The 19,129-nt window shown below is 39.2% G+C and overlaps 5 gene segments (V, D, J or C); all 5 read left to right on the forward strand.

Annotated features, from left to right (window-relative positions):
- The first annotated feature begins 1,284 nt into the window (after positions 1-1,284).
- Positions 1,285-1,739, forward strand: LOC128544244 (Ig heavy chain V region PJ14-like). The segment is given in 2 exon segments: positions 1,285-1,327; positions 1,414-1,739. Coding segments are annotated over 2 exon segments (369 nt in total).
- A 1,218-nt stretch (positions 1,740-2,957) lies between these two features.
- LOC128545028 (immunoglobulin heavy variable 5-51-like) lies at positions 2,958-3,441 on the forward strand. The segment is given in 2 exon segments: positions 2,958-3,047; positions 3,131-3,441. Coding segments are annotated over 2 exon segments (363 nt in total).
- A 584-nt stretch (positions 3,442-4,025) lies between these two features.
- Positions 4,026-5,943, forward strand: LOC128544245 (immunoglobulin heavy variable 1-46-like). The segment is given in 3 exon segments: positions 4,026-4,042; positions 4,192-4,270; positions 5,602-5,943. Coding segments are annotated over 3 exon segments (438 nt in total).
- Positions 5,944-8,885: 2,942 nt separating this feature from the next.
- On the forward strand, positions 8,886-9,360 carry LOC128544246 (immunoglobulin heavy variable 3-7-like). The segment is given in 2 exon segments: positions 8,886-8,942; positions 9,047-9,360. Coding segments are annotated over 2 exon segments (366 nt in total).
- A 1,270-nt stretch (positions 9,361-10,630) lies between these two features.
- Positions 10,631-11,107, forward strand: LOC128544247 (immunoglobulin heavy variable 1-46-like). The segment is given in 2 exon segments: positions 10,631-10,699; positions 10,803-11,107. Coding segments are annotated over 2 exon segments (345 nt in total).
- The last annotated feature ends 8,022 nt before the right edge of the window (positions 11,108-19,129 follow it).

Raw genomic sequence — 19,129 nt, forward strand, 5'->3', positions numbered from 1 at the left:
AGGTCTTAACACGCTCACATAACACACAGGTTGTGCTGTGCTCCTGGGGTTGTGCTGTGCCCCTGGGGTGGCGCTGGCACAGAGTGTTTGGGCCCGTCATCGTTCCTTGAAACTATATGTACTTCATTTGAAGCTGCTGATTTTCATAAACAGAAGATGATTTAATCTAGTTACATGTTTAGCATTAAAATTTAAGAAGGAAGAGCTATTCTAAAAGGTTCTCTGTAATCTCAAGGTGACGACATGAGACTTAATATTGTGAGATCATTCTCCAGTGAAACCTCGGATTACGAGCCTAATTTGTTCCAAAACACTCGTGAACCAAATTTAATTTTCTTATAAGAAATAATGGAAACTCAAATTATTCGTTCTACAGCCCCCCCAAAAATACATAAAAAGAATTAATACAAAATATAAAGTAAAAATAAAACAAATTAACCTGCACTTTACCTTTAAAAAAAACTAACAATAAATCCCGACAGATAAGTGTTTCCGTTTGTGCACGCAGGCGCTGTGTGTGTGTGAACACATTACACACACACACACACACACAGAGACTGTTTTAATGGAAAAGTTAGCAAGCAACATCGCTAGTCACACTCACGTGAGCGCATACTAACAGAATCACCGCTGTAAAGTAAAAAAAAAAAAGAATTAACCGGCGGCACTTTACTTTTGAAAATAATCGCATGTGCACGGATGTTGATTATTCCAGTGAGAGACGAGCACTAAGACCCAGCAGGGGAGACGATTACCTACAATTCCGCAGCACAAGAGAAAGAAAAACTGTTGGTTCTGTTGTGATCATGTGACGCTGGGCATCAAAACAAGTAGCACATGCATGTTACATGATACTTGGTGCTCGTAAACCAAGACAATGCTCGGTTTTCAAGTCAAAACTTTATTAAAATTTTTTGCTCGTATTGCAGAACACTCGTAAAACGTAAACTAAAACAGGACCATTTGTTTTTATGGTCTCTTTACTTCATCTTCTGCTTTTATTCATGAAGTCACCTATTAAGCACTGCCTCAAACTTATTATTTGGTAAAAAAAAAAAAAAAAAAAACTTAAACCAGACTGATAGATATATTTAAAACAGACATGATAAAACATTTCAAACTGAGGACATATTGTTACAGGCATATTTAAGAGATTTTATCATAAAGAAGAATCCATCACATTTCCTCTCAGAAAAGGAGTGTCTATTCAAATATCCTTCCCTGTTATATACTTAAGCAATGAAAAAACCAAACACATTTACTTCCTCTACTTCAACACACACCATGACCTCTACATGTCTGCTTCTGCTGCTGGCAGCTGTACACTGTAAGTGTTTTACATTCGACACAATGCTGTTTTGGTTACTTATAGACCCTTGCTTTTCTAAAATTAAAATAACGTTTCTTTAACAGGTGTTCACAGTATTGAGCTGGTCCAGTCCAAGTCCACAGTAGTAGCCCCTGGTCAGTCACTGACTCTGACCTGTAAAGCGTCTGGATATTCATTAAGCAGCTACTGGACACACTGGATACGACAACCTGCAGGAAAAACTCTGGAGTGGATTGGACAAATGCTTGGTAGTGGTAGCATTTCATTTAACGAGAAACTGAAAAGCAGGTTTCAGGTTTCTACAGACACGTCCAGCAGCACAGTAACATTAACAGGGAAGAACATGCAAACAGAAGACACAGCTGTGTATTACTGCGCTCGGGAGGCCCACAATGAGACATGTGAATAATAACCCTGTACAAAAACACATCAAACAGTGTATTCTACATACAAGATTATGCAAGCGTATATATATCTTTAACATTCCTGTCCAATATACACACTATTGTCATACTGTACATATCACATCACTAACAAGAAATTCTTATCCTGTAGTATCATTGGCCACAAAAATTAGAATATTTCTGATCATATACTGTATGGATGTGAGAATTTTGTCATGCTTTTTAAAAGAAATATTTTTCCCCCATTCTCCTGATCACAAAATGAACAAAAATAATTATCATTCTAAATGTAAATCCTTGTTGCCTGCAAGTCCAAGCATCAGGCCTGTGATGTGATGATTTCTGTTAAACGATGGGGAAGAGAGAATACTCAAGTACAAACAACACACATCAGTTTCCTACAAGTTCTCTACAAGCCTACCCCTACTCCTGCTGATATCTACATCATTCATTCATTTATTATAATAAAAAATAAATGTGTATCATACAGTATGTCATTTAAGATATCACATTGTGTGTCCTATACAGACAGGCATGGTGGTAAACTGACTAAAGCTGTTTCAATGCTACATTTTGACCTTTAGATGGCAGTAACTTACTTCCATTGAAGTAAAACTCATGAGATGTGCTTTGAATATAACCAATAATACCAACAGCAATAACATGAATTATGTGTATATACAAGACACATTGTAAAGCATTACCCTACTCTATAAGAACAACTAAAACATCTAAGACACTTTGAACATTTACATTAAGAAGTCCCACACATGGAGTTCGCATCATCTCCTGGTGCTTGGTTGGTTTCATCTGTATACTCTGGTTTCCTCCTGTAGCCCAAAGACGTGAAGTGTAGGCTGATTACATGTTTTCCAAAATTCTGCTTGTGTGTGCTTCCACCACCCTAAACAGGAAAATCAGTATGTATTTATGGATATTGAGTGTAACAGTGTTCAGGTGCTATGTAAATAGAAACATTATGAAGTTATTTATTCATTATATGAATTACAGTATGTTCATTATTAATTAACAAAAATATCAAAAGTTAAAGAAATGAAAGAATTGTCATAGGAATTTGGAAAGTTAATTTCATGTACACCAATCAGCCTGTGGTTGTTCATATTATAAACCTGATGCTATTGGTTTAAAGGGTGTCTATGCAAATTATTATTTGCGCTGCATAAAAATCAGCTTGTTGCGCCGTTAAAGCTCATATCAGCCGACAGAAATATAGAACTTCTAACCATCACAGAGTTTAATTATGGGGCTAAGATTCATTCAGCAGTGCATTTTTATACTCATGATAACACAAGGTATCTGAGACTCCTTTATATGTTTTCCACTAAGTTTATGACCTTATGTATGATTAATGATTATTTTTGGTTTTGGATGGCAGGTTTCTGCGGCGCTGAGATCAGACTGGACCAGTCTCCTGCTGTGGTAAAGAGACCTGGAGAAACTGTGAAGATCTCCTGTAAAATAAATGGGTATTCAATGACAAGCAACAATATAGGCTGGATACGACAGAAACCAGGGAAAGCTCTGGAATGGATTGGTGTGATGATTACAGGCGATAATAGAGGAACATATGCAGAGTCTGTGAAAGACCAGGTCACCTTTACAGAAGACGTTCCAGCAAGCACACAGTATTTAGAGGCCAAGAGTCTGAAGACAGAGGACACTGCGGTTTATTACTGCGCTCGATAAGACACAGTGACTGGAGCTGAGGAAACAGCTGTACTAAAACTAGACACATGTTTTGCACATAGCATTTTACTGAACAACTTATTACTTTTGTCATGATGTTGCAAAGATTGAATTAATTTCACTTTTACTATGGTTAAAGATCTGCTGAATAGCAATGTCTTTACAGTTATTAGTAATACAAAAGAATGAATAAGTTTTGCATTTTTTTACTTTACTTTTAATAAGGTAAAGAGTTACTGTAGTGTACAGAATCTCTAAATGCCAGATTCTTATGAGCATGCTTCTGTTTTGCAATCAATTTATGAATACATTTCCTTATGTAAAAAAAAAATCACATAATTTGTGCTTCTTGTTGCCTGAAAATTTTTGTTCATGTAAAACCCAATCCTAGAATAATCTTACAATATATTTATTTATTTATTGAATTCTTATTCCTATCAACAACACTTTAACACTCATACTGTACAACTAAATTAAAAAATAGTAATTACAAAAACAGATTTTTAAAATAAATTATATTTCTGATGTTGTTTCTTAATGACTAAATCTGGATATTGTTTCAGTGTATTAAAAAATAAAGAACAATGTACTGGAGGATACCGTAAGACACATCGGTACTAATTACCCAATTAACTTTAAGGTGGCAAAAATTACTTCAATTGAAGGTGGATTAATATTCAACCATTTAGGGTATCCACCAGGGTGGTCTTACGTGTAAAGTGTTGCTAAATTTCTCTTACTACTCTGAAGTTTATTATGGCCCTTTAACTCTGAGAGGTCACGCTACACCATCGACGGTGGTACCACCAGAAGGTGCCAGTGGCACACAGTAAGAGTGGGCGTATAGTTAAACTTAGCTACAGAACTCTCAGAGAATAACTCAGATTGCCTGAATTGTCACTCCTTTGTCCAGGGTTTTATTCTTAAACACATTTTTAAATACATTTTTGATTAATTTAAAACAACACTAATTAAAAAAATATATATTTATAGATGTATGTAATTTTGCGAAATCTCTTAAAAACAAGTTAGTTTCTTTCATAAACACTCAAGCAACTGTAACCAAGAATTAGCACATAAGAATTTTCCTCTGGGTTTAATAAAAAGTTAAAAGTTCTTTAAATCTTGAAAAAAGTGAGTTCCTTTTATCAGTTCTATCCTAGCAGTCTCATCACTTGGCTTCCTAACAGCCTCTCTTTTATTCTCTTTAATGAAGTTGCATGTTATGTTACTGAGAAACCTGACACTGGAGACTCCTTACATGAATGCAAAAATAACCATATAGAAAATCTGACTTCATCAACATTTTTATAAATCTTTTTATGTGGAGTGACACACATATACTGTAACTGTGCTTCACATCCAAACAACACACTACAGACAAATAAAAATAATCATTTATCTATTTATTTTCGTGCTCATTTTTATTTTTCCTTCTGTCTTACGGTATTAACAGTCAAAATTGTACAGGTTTAAGCCTTTTTTTTCTCTTATCTTTGGCTGAAGACCAACAAGAAAGCAAAATGAAGTAGAAGCAAAGACATACTAAATGATTCAGTCATTAAATGCTTTTATGATATTTAAAAATCCATGACCACTGTGCTCATACACTGATTATATAAAGTTATTATATACAGTATAAGATATGTATTATCACATGTATACATTTTAAAAGGAAAACAATTCAATTATTAAATAAAGACTCACTAGACATCAGTTTCTTAAAATGTAGCCCAATCATTGTTCCACTAGGTTTGGACGTTTTGCTGAAGTAATATGAGTTAATCAAATTTAAGGTCACATGATTGTATAATTTTTTCATCCTCTCCAAGGCTAATGAGTAATTACACCCACACCACTTATTACAGACTCAGCTTGTGTTTATGGATTTATTACATCTATAGTGCTCATGGACACGCCCTATTCAAATAGAGTCAGATATAAACAGCATGTTCTTGTCTCTTCTAGTTTCCATTGAGCTCTGTGATACATAACACGCCCACACACATCATTTTTGTGGAGACAAACTTTGAGAATGTGTTATTGCTTTTGTGCTAATTTCATGTATGTTTTCACATGATCCTTACTAGAAAACTTAAATATTTTCTCTAATTATTATAACATTTATTCATAACCTTTTTTCTAGATTCTTATGGACAGTCCCTGACCTCCTCTGCTTCTGTGGTGAAGAGACCTGGAGAGTCAGTCACTCTGTCCTGCACCGTGTCTGGACTCTCCCTCAGCTATTTAAACTGGATCCGTCAAAAATCAGGACAAGGACTGGAGTGGATCGGATACATTAACAGTGGCACTGGCACTACATTCGCTCAGTCTCTGCAGGGCCGGTTCTCCATCACTAAAGACACCAATAAAAACATGGTGTATATGGAAGTGAAGAGTCTGAAAACTGAAGACACGGCTGTTTATTACTGTGCACAAGAGTCACACCGACACAACAGACTCCAGAGCTGTACAAAAACTTACACAAGCACTTCCTCATGAGCTGTGAATATTCCCTCAGCAGGACACTAAACCTTAGAGACATTTATTACAAACAACACATTTACAGAGACTTGTATGTTGGATGATTTCCACAATAAAAGGCAAAGCAGGTGTTACATGGTGTTACAGTATCTGCTATATAACCTGAACTAGTAATGTGAATTTTCAACATCATTAAATAAAACTGGAGAAGAATAATCAAGTCCAGGATATCTGTTATTTTATTAAACAACAGAAAATCTAAACTCTTTAGAACTGAAAAAGTAATACAAAAAGTAATTTAGTGACATAAATCTGTATACACTTTTTTTTTTTTTTTTAAAAGAAGCTTTTTTTTTAAGGAACAATGAGGTGTACAAGACAGTTCATGTATTTTTATTATTTTTAATGTGTTCTGTTTAAACAATAAATAAAATATTTAAAGCTTCTAAAAAAAGATATACTTTTGAAACTGAAGTCTTGTGCTTTGTTTACCATTAAATCTCTCACAATTTTTTTTTTTTTTTTTTTTAATGTATTTTATGTTTAACATCCATTACGTTTTCCAGATATTAAGCACACAACTAACAGTTGTAGTTATATTTCATATTTCTGTGTAGAAAAACATTAGAGGTGTTGTAATTCATTTCATTTGACCATTCAGTGTCCAAATATTTTTTAATTATAATAAAGTGTCTTTGATCCCCAGCATATGGTTTTAAGATTTATTCATTTAATTTAGATGATGAATGTAGTAAACCTACTTTTTCACATTACGTTTGGTAAAAATGTCACCTTGCAAGTCATGTTGTAGTTTTTACACTAACATCTAATATTACATGTAGTTTTTCTACATTAGAATCTGCACGATTTAATACATAAGTAGCTCAGAAACTATTACTATTATTATTATTACTATTATTATTATTATTATTATAAGACTAATAGATTTTACTTATTCTGTTTCAACACACACCATGCTCTCCACATTCTACATCTCTACTGCTGTTCTCCGCCGTACTTCACAATACACTGTATACAGACATAGAGGCAAATAAACCCGTTTCTGTCGGACATTTTCTCTCAGAGCTGGACTACTAAACGTGCATATTAGCAACACTTCAGGACAGCAACTAGTTTGCTAGCGTTATACTCTCTCTCGTGGTGAGTGTGTCTCACCATAACACTGTTTCAACTTCCTTTTAAACAATGCACTGTCTCAGAAACTGTATTGGAAACTGGTGTATCGATATTTTGGTGGCATGGTGGTGAAGTGGTTAACAGATTCCCGTCTCTGTGTGCATGGAGTTTGCATGTTCTCCCCGTGCTTGGTGGGTTTCCTCTGGGTACTCCGGTTTCCTCCCACAGTCCAAAGAAATGCCGTTTAGACTAATTGTTATTGCCAAATTGCCCTTAGTGTGTGAATGAGGGTGTGTGTGTGTGTGTGTGTGTATGTCTGCCCTGTGATGGATTGGCACCCTGTCCAGAGTGTATCATGCATCGTGCCCTAAGTCTCCTGGGATTAGGCTCCAGGCCCCCCGCAACCCTGAATACAGGATAGATGAGGAGTGAGTGAGTGAGTGAGTATATTGATATTTTATGAACAAATCACACCACAAAGCAAAAATAAACATTACATATAATATTTCTGCAAGCTATAAAATTATAATTGGGAAAAATAAATAATATGTAAAGTTCCCCTCAGAGTGTTTGCTAAAGTAACGTCACTTACATTCGTTTATAGAGTAAATTTTAATCCCAGTAATCTCACAACACTAACATTGCTGTCCAGTATACATACTATTGATGTACAATCACATCATTAACAAAAAATGTCTTATGTTGTAATTGTGTTATTGTGTGTAATTGAGTGTATGTGTGCTCCTGTGATGGGTTGGCACCCTGGCTAGAGTTTTGTGCTTCACTGTGATAGCCTCTAGACTTCCACCACTCTAACCAGAAAAAGCAGTATGGATGGATGGATGGGTGTTGATTGTAAAGTCGATAAGTTGCAAAGTGGAATTAAACATTGTGAAGTTATTTATTCATTACATGAAGTATTTTCATCATTAATTAACAACCATGTCCAGGAAAAAAAGAAATATACAGTACATATAGAGTATATATGTATATAAGCTGAACTGGCAAGTTGTAAACAGTGACATCACTCTCCTCCTTAGCATATGCAAAATCACCCTGTAGATGTTCATGTTACAGATCTGACTCTATTGGTTTAAACAATGTTTTTGCAAATCCATCTGGTTATTATTCTAGCATCAGTGCTAGAATAACCTTAAAATGTACTGTAGATAAATGCGAGCTCTAATGCAAAATATATAGTTTCTTAATGACTAATTCCAGATGTTGTTTCACTAGATAAAAAACAACGGTGTTAATAATAACACTGCTTCAATTGAATTTGGATCAAACCCTTGATGATTTTTACCACATGCACCCCAGTGTTTTATTCCTTACTGAATCTGTCACTGAATCATATGTCACTCCTCTGCTCCTGTGGTATTTTAAATTAAGTCGTAAGTCTCAATCATATTTAAAAATTAGCTTTTTACAGCAAACATTATGATAGTATTGATTTTTCATTACACTACTCTAGAATGAATTAATTATACATATTATTTAATTATTCTGAAAGCTTTAACAACAGACACGTTGTTGGCATGAACTGCTGAGCCAGTGATCAGTTTTGAGCAGCATTATTTCTGATAAAAAAAAAAATCAGGTTCTGTTGGATTGCTGTTATGGACTTGATAGCATGAAACACATCTGGACTAGAAAGTTTCCCTTCATAGCTTTTTTTTTTTTTTTTTTTTTTACCTCTATTGTAGGTGTGGCATGCAAATGATTTCCAGGATGTAAACCACTTTTGCTGATAAATTCAGCTCAACCACATACATGCAGTTTATGTTCATTTACAGCAACAGTAAAAAAAAAAAAATAATTCTTTGAGATGGGACTAGACAGAGTTTTGAGTTACTTTGCTCTAGCATTGTTTATTCAATGTCAGTTTTATAATTTATTTCTTTAAATACATTTTATTTTATTATTATTATTATTATTTTTTTTTTACTTTTAACACTTATCTTTGTATATTCTCATATTTTAGATTCCTGCAGTCAGACACTGATTGAGTCTGATTCAGTGATCATCAAACCTGGTCAGTCTCATACACTGACCTGCACAGCATCTGGATTTAACTTTCATGGCTACTGGATGGCTTGGAACAGACAGGCTCCTGGAAAAGGACTGGAATGGGTTGCAATTATGAACCAGGACAGTAGTATCAAGACTTATTCCAGTGCAGTTAATGGTCGTTTCACCGTCTCCAGAGACAACAGTAAGATGCAGGTGTATCTGCACATGAGCAGTGTGAGGACAGAAGACACTGCAGTGTATTACTGCGCTAAAGATACACAGTGACACATCAGACTGCGGGGCTGTACACACACCTCTTCACAACATAGAAGCACAGCATTTTTTTTTTTTTTAACCCTAGTCACTTCAGAGCATATCAGTAAGGGAGATTTTAGTTTTCAAAATATAAAAAAGTATACATACAGTATATATGGTAGCTTTATCTAAAATAATAAACAACAAAGTTTTATAAACACTTTAAGGTATGCAACAGAGTGGTGTTATGAAATGTTGCTGAGTTCCTCTTACCACCAGAAGTTTATTTTGGTCCTGTAACTCTCATGCTTCACCAGCAGAGGGTGGTAGTGTCACACAGAGACAGTGGCTACATTGTTACTCAGAATTCTCAAAGAATAACTTAGTGCCTAAATTGTTGCTACTTTGTACAGGGGTGACTGGTACAGTCTGTTATGGTACTTTATTCTTTTACATTCATGATTAATTCAGTGCAACATATTTTTGTACTTTATATTATAGTTGCATTTAATTTAGCTGCTTTTATCACTTGCACCCAGCACTATTAACAGTTGGCTCCTTAGGAGCCTTTCTAATATTCTCTTTAATGATGTTGCATGCTATGTTACACATATCTTCATGAGCTGTAAATCTTTCCACAAAGACATTTATCCATTTATTTTTGTGCTCAGTCTTATTTTCCCATTTGTGTTACTGTGTTAATTTTTAGTCTTTTCTTCTCTTACTTTTTTCTTGTTAAGCTAAGGACAAACAAGAAAGCAAATTCAGTAGAAGCAAAGACATATTGAATGAATGTCATTAAATGTTCTTTTAATATATAAAGTATGTATGATCACTGCAGCGTAATAATTCCTATTATCAAAACACACAGTCAAACACATGCACTGCCCCAAGAGAGCAACAATGAAATGTACACACCTAACATTTTGATTATTTGTTGTGTGCCTAATGATAAGATATAATTTATACATTGTGTTTCTTTAAAAACAAGTCCATTTTCAATTTAAATTTCACTAGATATCAGTTTCAAAAAATGTAGCCCAATTATTGTTGTACTAGGTTTGGAAGTTTTGCTGTATCAATAGGAGTTGATCAAAATTAAATTCATATGACTGTGTGATTTTTCATCCACTCCAAACCTAATGAGCAATCACACTGGCATCACTTACAGACTCAGCTTGTGTTTGTGGATTTAATACATCATCACTGCTCATGGACACGCCCTATTCAAATAGACTCTGGTATAAACAGCATGTTCTTGTCTCTTCTAACTTTCATCAAGCACTGTAATAGATAACACTCCATCTTGTTTGGAGAGAAACTGTCAGAATGTTATTAGGACACTGTATTGTTTTTGTGCTCATTTCATGTACGTATAAAAGGTTTTAACATGATCCTCACTGGAAAACGTAAATATTTTTTCATTGTTCATCTCGAATCATTATAACATTTATTCATAATCTTCTTTCCAGATTCTTATGGACAGTCCCTGACCTCCTCTGCTTCTGTGGTGAGGAGACCTGGAGAGTCAGTCACTCTGTCCTGCACCGTGTCTGGACTCTCGCTTAGCTATTTGCACTGGATCCGTCAGAAACCAGGACAAGGACTGGAGTGGATTGGATACATTGATAGTGGCACTGGCACTACATTCGCTCAGTCTCTGCAGGGCCAGTTCTCCATCACTAAAGACACCAATAAAAAAATGGTGTATCTGGAGGTGAAGACTCTGAAAGCTGAAGACACGGCTGTTTATTACTGTGCCAAGGAATCACACTGACACAACAGACTCCAGAGCTGTACAAAAACTTACACAAGCACTTCCTCATTCACTGTAAATATTCCCTCAGCAGGAAACTGAACCTCAGAGACATTTTTTGCAAAAACACATTCACAGAGACTTGTATGTTATATGATTTACATAATAAAAGGCAAAGCAGATGAAAAACGTTACTATTAAACAACATGGTTATCTGCTATAACCTGAACTTGTAATGTGTATTTTTTAATATTATTTAAATAGAAGAAACCAATTAAACAATGTTTCTTGTTCTGTATTTGTACAAGACAGGTTTTGTATTTTCACAAATTATTATTTTATTTTAACAGTAAATAAATCAGCTAATGCTTTAAAAACCTTGATACTTACACAAACACAAACAAAAACACGTCCTCATGAGCTGTACTGAAACTGAACTTTAGAGACATTTATTACAAACAACAAATTCACAGGGACATATTGGATGATTTATATAACAAAAGGCAAAACAAATGAAAAACATGTTATTAACATGATGCTAATAAGAGTGTGCATGTGCACATTTAATTTGCTAGTTTATTTTTAATATTATTTTAAAATCCAGAAACTCAATAATGTAACTACTGACATCTATTTGTTTTCTCTTCCCAAAGAATTTTTGAGGGAGAGAACAGAAGATGGGGTGAGAAAAAGAGTGAGAAGAAAAGGTAACGCAGTCATTTTTAGATATTATAAAAGTGTACTTTGTCCTGGACTTGTAAGATACATGTTTTATACTTTTATTAGCTCAATGAATCAAATTCTGTTTTAACAATAAATAAAGCAAATAGAACTTCTGCAAACGTTCATACTTACAACAATAGGGGGCACTCTTGTGCTTTGTTTCACCTAAAATCTCACACTGTTTCTATGTTTGTGAGAATGTCTCGGGTTACTTTGCTGTAACCCTGTTCCCTGAAAAGGCGGGAACGAGATGCTGCGCGAAAACGCTATGGGAACATCTTTTCGTGTTGCCGGTTGTGAAGCATGTGTGTATCAAACACGCCAAATTTTGGCTTATATAACCTCGGTCAGGTGACGTCGTCTAATGAGACGCACCTGCAGGTTATAAATAGGAGTAAACCGGAAACATTCCTCAGATTGATTTTTGTCTGAAGGGACGTCCGGTCACGTAAGCAGTGCGGCATTGGAGCGCAGCATCTCGTTCCCGCCTTTTCAGGGAACAGGGTTACAGCAAAGTAACCCGAGACGTTCCCTTTCAAAGGCTACACTCGATGCTGCGTGAAAACGCTATGGGAACGAGAATACCAACGCCGCCGCACTGCAAGTGTCTGGACCCCCGGGTTGTGTAGCGTGTGCGCACAAAGACCAAGGAGGTCTCAGAACTATCTCTGGGAAGCTGACTCGAGGACCCGTGACCCCGGAGTAGCAGGCACATCCAGGCTATAAAATCTAACAAATGTGTGTGGGGAGGACCAACCTGCCACGTCGCACACTTGCTGCAGAGGAACACCTCTCGCCAGAGCGATAGATGAGGCAATCCCCCTGGTTGAATGAGCCCTAATTCCTAGAGGCGAAGTGAGCCCACGCGCCTCATAGGAGAGGGCAATAGCATCCCTCACCCAGTGTGACAGAGTCTGTGTAGTGGCGGCCGCCCCCCGGTTGCGGCCCCCATAGCATATAAAGAGCTGCTCTGTTTTACGCCACTGGCTGGTGCGGTGGACGTAAATCTGAAGAGCACGTACTGGACACAGTAAGTGAAGTCTCTTCCGCTCCGAAGCTGTAAAAGGCGGAGGACAGAAGGCCTCAAGAACAACAGGGTGCATGGTTGAGAAAGGAACTTTCGGAAGATAGTTCTGGTGAGGATGCAGAACAGCCCTGACTAGCCCAGGGGCAAAGTCTAGGCAGGATGGGGAGACTGACAAGGCGTGCAGATCTCCAACTCCCTTGAGAGAGGTAATGGCCATCAGAAAAACCATCTTAAGGGTCAGAAACCTGACAGGCGCTGACTCTAGAGGTTCGAAAGGGGTGTCAATTAGACCTTCGAGCACAACAGATAAATCCCATGACGGGACAGTGGCTCTAGTGGGTGGCCTCAGCCGTTTAGCTCCACGAATGAAACGGGCAACTAAAGGGTGCTTTCCCACTGTTACCCCATCAGTAGGAACGTGGCAGGCTGAAATAGCGGCTACGTACGTCCTGAGAGTACTAGGGCACAAGCCCGAGGACAACTTTTCCTGCAGGAACTCCAGTACTGAAGCAATTCGGCAGTGAACTGGGTCCACCTGCTTCGTCATGCACCAACTTCCAAATACATTCCATTTGAGGGCGTAGGCTTTCCTAGTGGAGGGAGCCCTAGCATTTAAAATAGTGTCAATAACGCTGGCTGAAAGGCCAGCTTGAATTAGTTGGTCCCGTTCAGGGGCCAAACGTGAAGGTTCCAAAGCTCGGGCCGGGGATGAAATATTGTCCCCTGCACCTGAGACAGAAGATCCCTCCTCACTGGAATCACCCATGGTGAGCCGTCGAGTAGAGATATTAGGTCCGAGAACCACACTCTGGTCGGCCAACAGGGCGCTATCAATAAGAGGCGCAAACGCTGTTGACGGACCCTCGCCAGGACTCCCGGGAGCAGAGCTATCGGAGGAAACGCGTAAAGGCGTAATTTGGGCCGCGTAATTTGGGCCACGTATGGGCCATGGCGTCCAGACCCAGGGGAGCTGGATGAGTCAGAGAGTAGTAGAGGGGACATTGTGCTGTCTTTTGGGAGGCAAAGAGGTCCACCTCTGCTGTAAAGAATTTTTCCCAGATCTGACTGACTACTTCCGGATGGAGCTTCCATTCCCCGTGTGTCACAGCTTGTCTGGACAATAAGTCTGCTCCCACATTCATGTGCCCTGGAATGTAAATCGCCCTGAGGGACAGGAACTTGTCCTGTGCCCAAAGCAGAACCTGGTGCGCTAGCTTGTTCAAGCGGCGCGAGCGCAGTCCGCCCTGGCGATTTATGTAGGAGACTACCGATGTGTTGTCCACCCGCACTAGAACATGGTAGCCTCTCAACTGCTGGAGGAAATGCCGTAGGGCCAAAAATAGAGCCATCATTTCGAGGCAATTGATGTGCCATGCGAGAAGATGGCCTCTCCAGCTCCCTTGGGCTGGACGGCCATCCAAGACCGCACCCCAGCCGGTGAGGGAAGCGTCTGTCGTTAGCTTCTTGCGACGACAAGACGGGCCTAGAGTGGGACCCAAAGTCAGGAACCGGGGTCTGAACCACGTAGAAAGGGTACGAAGTCCTCTGCGCGTAACCCTTATTTGCCTTCGGGGATTGGCCCTTGCATGAAGTCCCCTGGCTCTTAGCCACAACTGAAAGGCTCTCATGTGCAGAAGGCCCAAAGGTATCACCGTGGATGCAGCTGCCATGAGGCCTAAACATTTTTGAAAGTGATGTACAGTCACTCTCCGGTCTAGCCTGATTTCCTTCAGGGCATTGAGAATGGATTCGATACAAGCGGGAGACATCTGTGCCCGCATAACGATTGAATCCCAAATAACACCCAAGTATGTTGTCCTCTGAGCTGGAAAGAGAATGCTTTTCGCAGCATTGAGTCTCAATCCTAATGAATGAAGATGAGCTAGGACGACATCCCGATGTCGAAGCGCTAGCTCCTGAGACTGGGCCAGAATGAGCCAGTCGTCTATGTAATTTAAAATACGGATGCCCTGGAGTCGCAAGGGAGCCAGGACTGCATCCATGCACTTTGTGTATGTGCGGGGTGATAGAGCTAGACCAAATGGAAGGACCCGATATTGGTAGGCTTTTCCCCCGAAAGCGAACCTCAGGAACTTCCTGTGTTGTGGCAAAATTTCTATGTGAAAGTATGCATCCTTCAGATCTATTGTCACAAACCAATCCCTTGGTTGAATTTGTGAAACAATGCTTTTGACAGTCAACATCTTGAATCTGTACTTTTTGAGATAGCGGTTCAGTCCGCGAAGATCTAGAATTGGACGCAGTCCCCCGTCTTTCTTGGGAGTCAGGAAATACCGACTGTAGTAGCCTGACTCTATGTCTGGAAGGAGGCCCCTTTTTCCAGCAATGCCTGCAGTTCGAGAGTCAACAGATGCGCCCTTTCCGGTATCACGGAGGTGGTAATCACGCCGTTGAAACGCGGAGGGCGGTGTGCAAACTGAATCCTGTAGCCTTTTTCTACAGTCTTTAACACCCAGGGAGATATGCTTGGCAGTAGCTTCCACGCTGCCAGCTTCTCAGAAAGGGGCACTAGTTTTAGCACTTCGGCTACACGGGGGGGTGTTAGTGGTTCGGCATCCTGGATTACAGCAGGATAAGACCAAAGGACTAACGTACTGTTGGAGGCCGGTGTTGTCCGAAACACCAAAGGCGACGGAAACTGAGCACCGACCCCCTGGGGATGCCAGGGAGGGCGTCTTCCTATGTGAAAGGGTGTTACGCGCCCCTCCCCGGGGGGGTCCTCCCCCACGGTCCTGGGCGCATAAGCTTCAGGACGACTTCTTTGAAAAGAAGACGGTGCGGCGATCTGACCTCTTTGAGGCGGGCTGTGAGGGGCGGCGAGCCGTACCCCTGTCTTTACGAGGGGGTGCCCGGCTGCTGACGCTTTCTTTCTGCGCCTCCCGTCTGGCGAGAATCAGATCTGATCGAGACTGGGTGGCCGGCAGTCTTGATTCTTGAGCACGGCGTGGGAGAAATTGCCCAAAAGCCTGTTCATAAAGCCTAGCTTCCCGAAACCTGGTGGCGACGGAATTTACAGCTTCGCCGAACAGGCCGGAAGGTGAGACGGGGGCATCAAGGAGGAATGTTCGATCCTTATCCTTGATGCCCGTCAAATTCAACCATAGGTGCCTTTCTGCGGACACCAGGGCGGCCATGGAACGGCCGATAGCACAGGCTGTCTGTTTTGTCGCACGAAGGGACAAGTCAGTAGCCCGGCGTAATTCTGTGAAGGCTAACTCATTCACAGTGCTGCTCGTGCTCAAATCCTTTAGCAGGTCGGCCTGATACGCCTGCAAGACCGCCATGGTGTGCAAAGAAGCGCCGGCTTGACCTGCTGCTTGAAACGCCTTCCCTACCAGGGTAGAAGAAGTTCTACACGGCTTGGAGGGAAGGGTTGGCTTCTTTAATGAGGATGATGTCCCAGGAGAGAGATAGCCCGCGAGCGTCTCTTCTATCTGAGGCATCACCATGTAACCACGTGCTTTTGCATCAACAATATTCGCATAAAACGAAGTTGATGGAACAAAAACACGGGATGAATAAGGCTTGCTCCATGAACGAGTTAATTCGTTGTGGAGGTCGTCAAAAAAGGGGAGAGAGCGACGTTGTGGCTCCATCTCCTGGCCACCCGACAGAAATCTGTCATCTAATTTTGAGCGTTTGGGGAAGGCTTGCTCCTGTGGCCAATCAATGTGCAGCCGCTCGACTGCACGCGTTATGACTTCAAGCAGCTCCTCATACTCTCTATCTTCCTTAGAGGAGCGTTCTGAGGTAGCTACTTCCATTTCCACAGAAGCAAGAGAGCAAGCCTCTTCTACACACTCACGAGAAGCACCGGAGTGCGCTTGTGAAGTGGAAGGAGAGACCTTGCGATCGGAAGAGAGGGCGAGAGAAAGGAGGGGTGACTCCGTCTCTCGCGCCTCAGCCAGATCGGCTTGTGATCCCCAGGAATGCAGCGCGGCTCGTGGCTCTCTAAAGAACGCGAGGCGCGCGCGAAGCACCTTCATGGGAAGAAGATCACAGTATTCACAGTGTTCACCGCCTCCCTCAAGCGCTTGGAGAGCGTGACTTTCCCCCAAACACTCAAAGCAAAAAGTGTGGAGATCACCCTCCGCGAGAAAATTCTTACACGGAGGGACACATCTAGTTTTAAACTCCGCCATTATATCGGTGAGTTAACACTTTTCTTTGCTTTTAATTTTTATTTGCTTTTGTTTGTGACACACGCTCACAATGCGGTCATGAAGACAAAAAGATCTGAGGAATGTTTCCGGTTTACTCCTATTTATAACCTGCAGGTGCGTCTCATTAGACGACGTCACCTGACCGAGGTTATATAAGCCAAAATTTGGCGTGTTTGATACACACATGCTTCACAACCGGCAACACGAAAAGATGTTCCCATAGCGTTTTCGCGCAGCATAGAGTGTAGCCTTTGAAAGGGAACACAATGACTTGCTCCTATAGTCAAATTCCTACAGAGAACCAACTTAATTGTTTCGTCTGATGGGTTTTCCCAGACTACCACACATATACAGTGCATAATATTTATTTTATTTTCCATCCTATCAATGGAGAAAATAATGAATTAATAAATGATTAAATTGAGTCCGGGTTTGAATCCCGGCAAGGCTTGATTTCCGTCTCTGTGTGCATGGAGTTTGCATGTTCTCCCTGCGCTTGGTGGGCTTCCTCCGGGTACTTTGGTTTCCTCCCACAGTCCAAAGACATGCAGTTTAGGCTAATTGGCGTTCCCAAATTGCCCGTAGTATGTGAGTGCGTGTATGTGTGTGTGCCCTGTGATGGATTGGCACCCTGTCCAGGGTGTACGCCGCATCGTGCCCCAAGTCACCTGGTATGGCTCCAGATCCCTGGCAACCCTGAATACAGGATAAAGTGGTACGATGAGTGAGTGAGTGAGGAAATGCCTCATGCCTCTCATACTGCTGGGCCTAAACAATATCATGCAAATCAAATCATCTATAAAAAAGTAAAGATACTGTGTTTGTTCAGGTTCCACTTAAACCATGAAGTACAGTTTGCCGGACTATTCCTGTGCTTATAATGCACACTGTTATAATGTAGCCTTTCTCCAGTATTTTAATGTTCCAGATCCATACAGTAAACGCAACATGCTAATAGTTTTAGCTATATTATTTAATATTTACCTGTAAAAGCATTAGTGGCATTGCAACCAAATACTACCAATAAATCTTTTATTTAAAAGGTAGCTTTGATTCCTTTCTTTGAGTGCATTTTAAGATTTCCTTTTAATTAATTCTATAGACAATGATTGTAGCAATAAGGCATTTCAACAAGGATTTATCTAATTAAAATTATGTTTAAAAAGATTCTTATTAAACCAACTTTTTTAGATTACCTTTGGTACACATGACTTCAACTAGTGCATAGTCATCTATTAACTGCAGCGATTTTTTACATATAAGTAGCTTAGGACAGAAAATATTACTCTCTCAACACTAAAAATAAATCAAAGAATATTTTTTTGACATGATAATCTATTATTGTTATTTATTTATTTATTATTGTTATTATTATTTTAAATTTTAATTAATTAATTTAATTATTCATTTTTATAAAATACTTTCTGGTCCCTTGTGGTGTAAGGAAAACAAAAAACATTTGATTTGGCCTATTAACTGAAAAAACTATAAAAGAGGCTATAACCACAGTATAAACAAAAAAATAGTTCTAACATATTGTTCAGTAATTAATAAAAACATAAAGGTGGTATCCCTGACTTCACTTCACTACACACCTTCAGATTAATTATTCTCCTATAACAGCATGATGTGAGAGTGTTTTATCACTTACTTACCATTGTTATATTTTCTTAGTTTAAATTTACTTAAGAACATTTGTATTTGTTAAACATAATCGAAACCATTAAAAAAAATAAAATTGCAGGGTACAGATTAAAAAAAAATAAAATAGAAGAATCCATTGCACTTTCCTTCAGAAAAAAGTGTCACTATGCATGTCCTTCTCTGTAGCATATTTAATCAATGAAGACTATGAGTTTAATTATTCTGCTTCAACAACAACAAAAAAAAACATGATCTCTACATCTCTACTGCTGCTGCTGTATTATTGTATATTTATTTATTTATTTATTTATTTATTATTATTATTATTATTATTATTATTATTATTATTATTATTATTATTATTATTTACATTTGTTATAAATAAGGCCTTGGGCACCTTTTTCTTGTTAAATTAATGAAATAATTTATCTTTAACAGGTGTAAAGTGAACTGATCCTAACTCTG

This window comes from Clarias gariepinus, chromosome 16, assembly GCF_024256425.1.
Source record: "Clarias gariepinus isolate MV-2021 ecotype Netherlands chromosome 16, CGAR_prim_01v2, whole genome shotgun sequence".
NCBI classification, from domain to species: Eukaryota; Metazoa; Chordata; class Actinopteri; order Siluriformes; family Clariidae; genus Clarias; species Clarias gariepinus.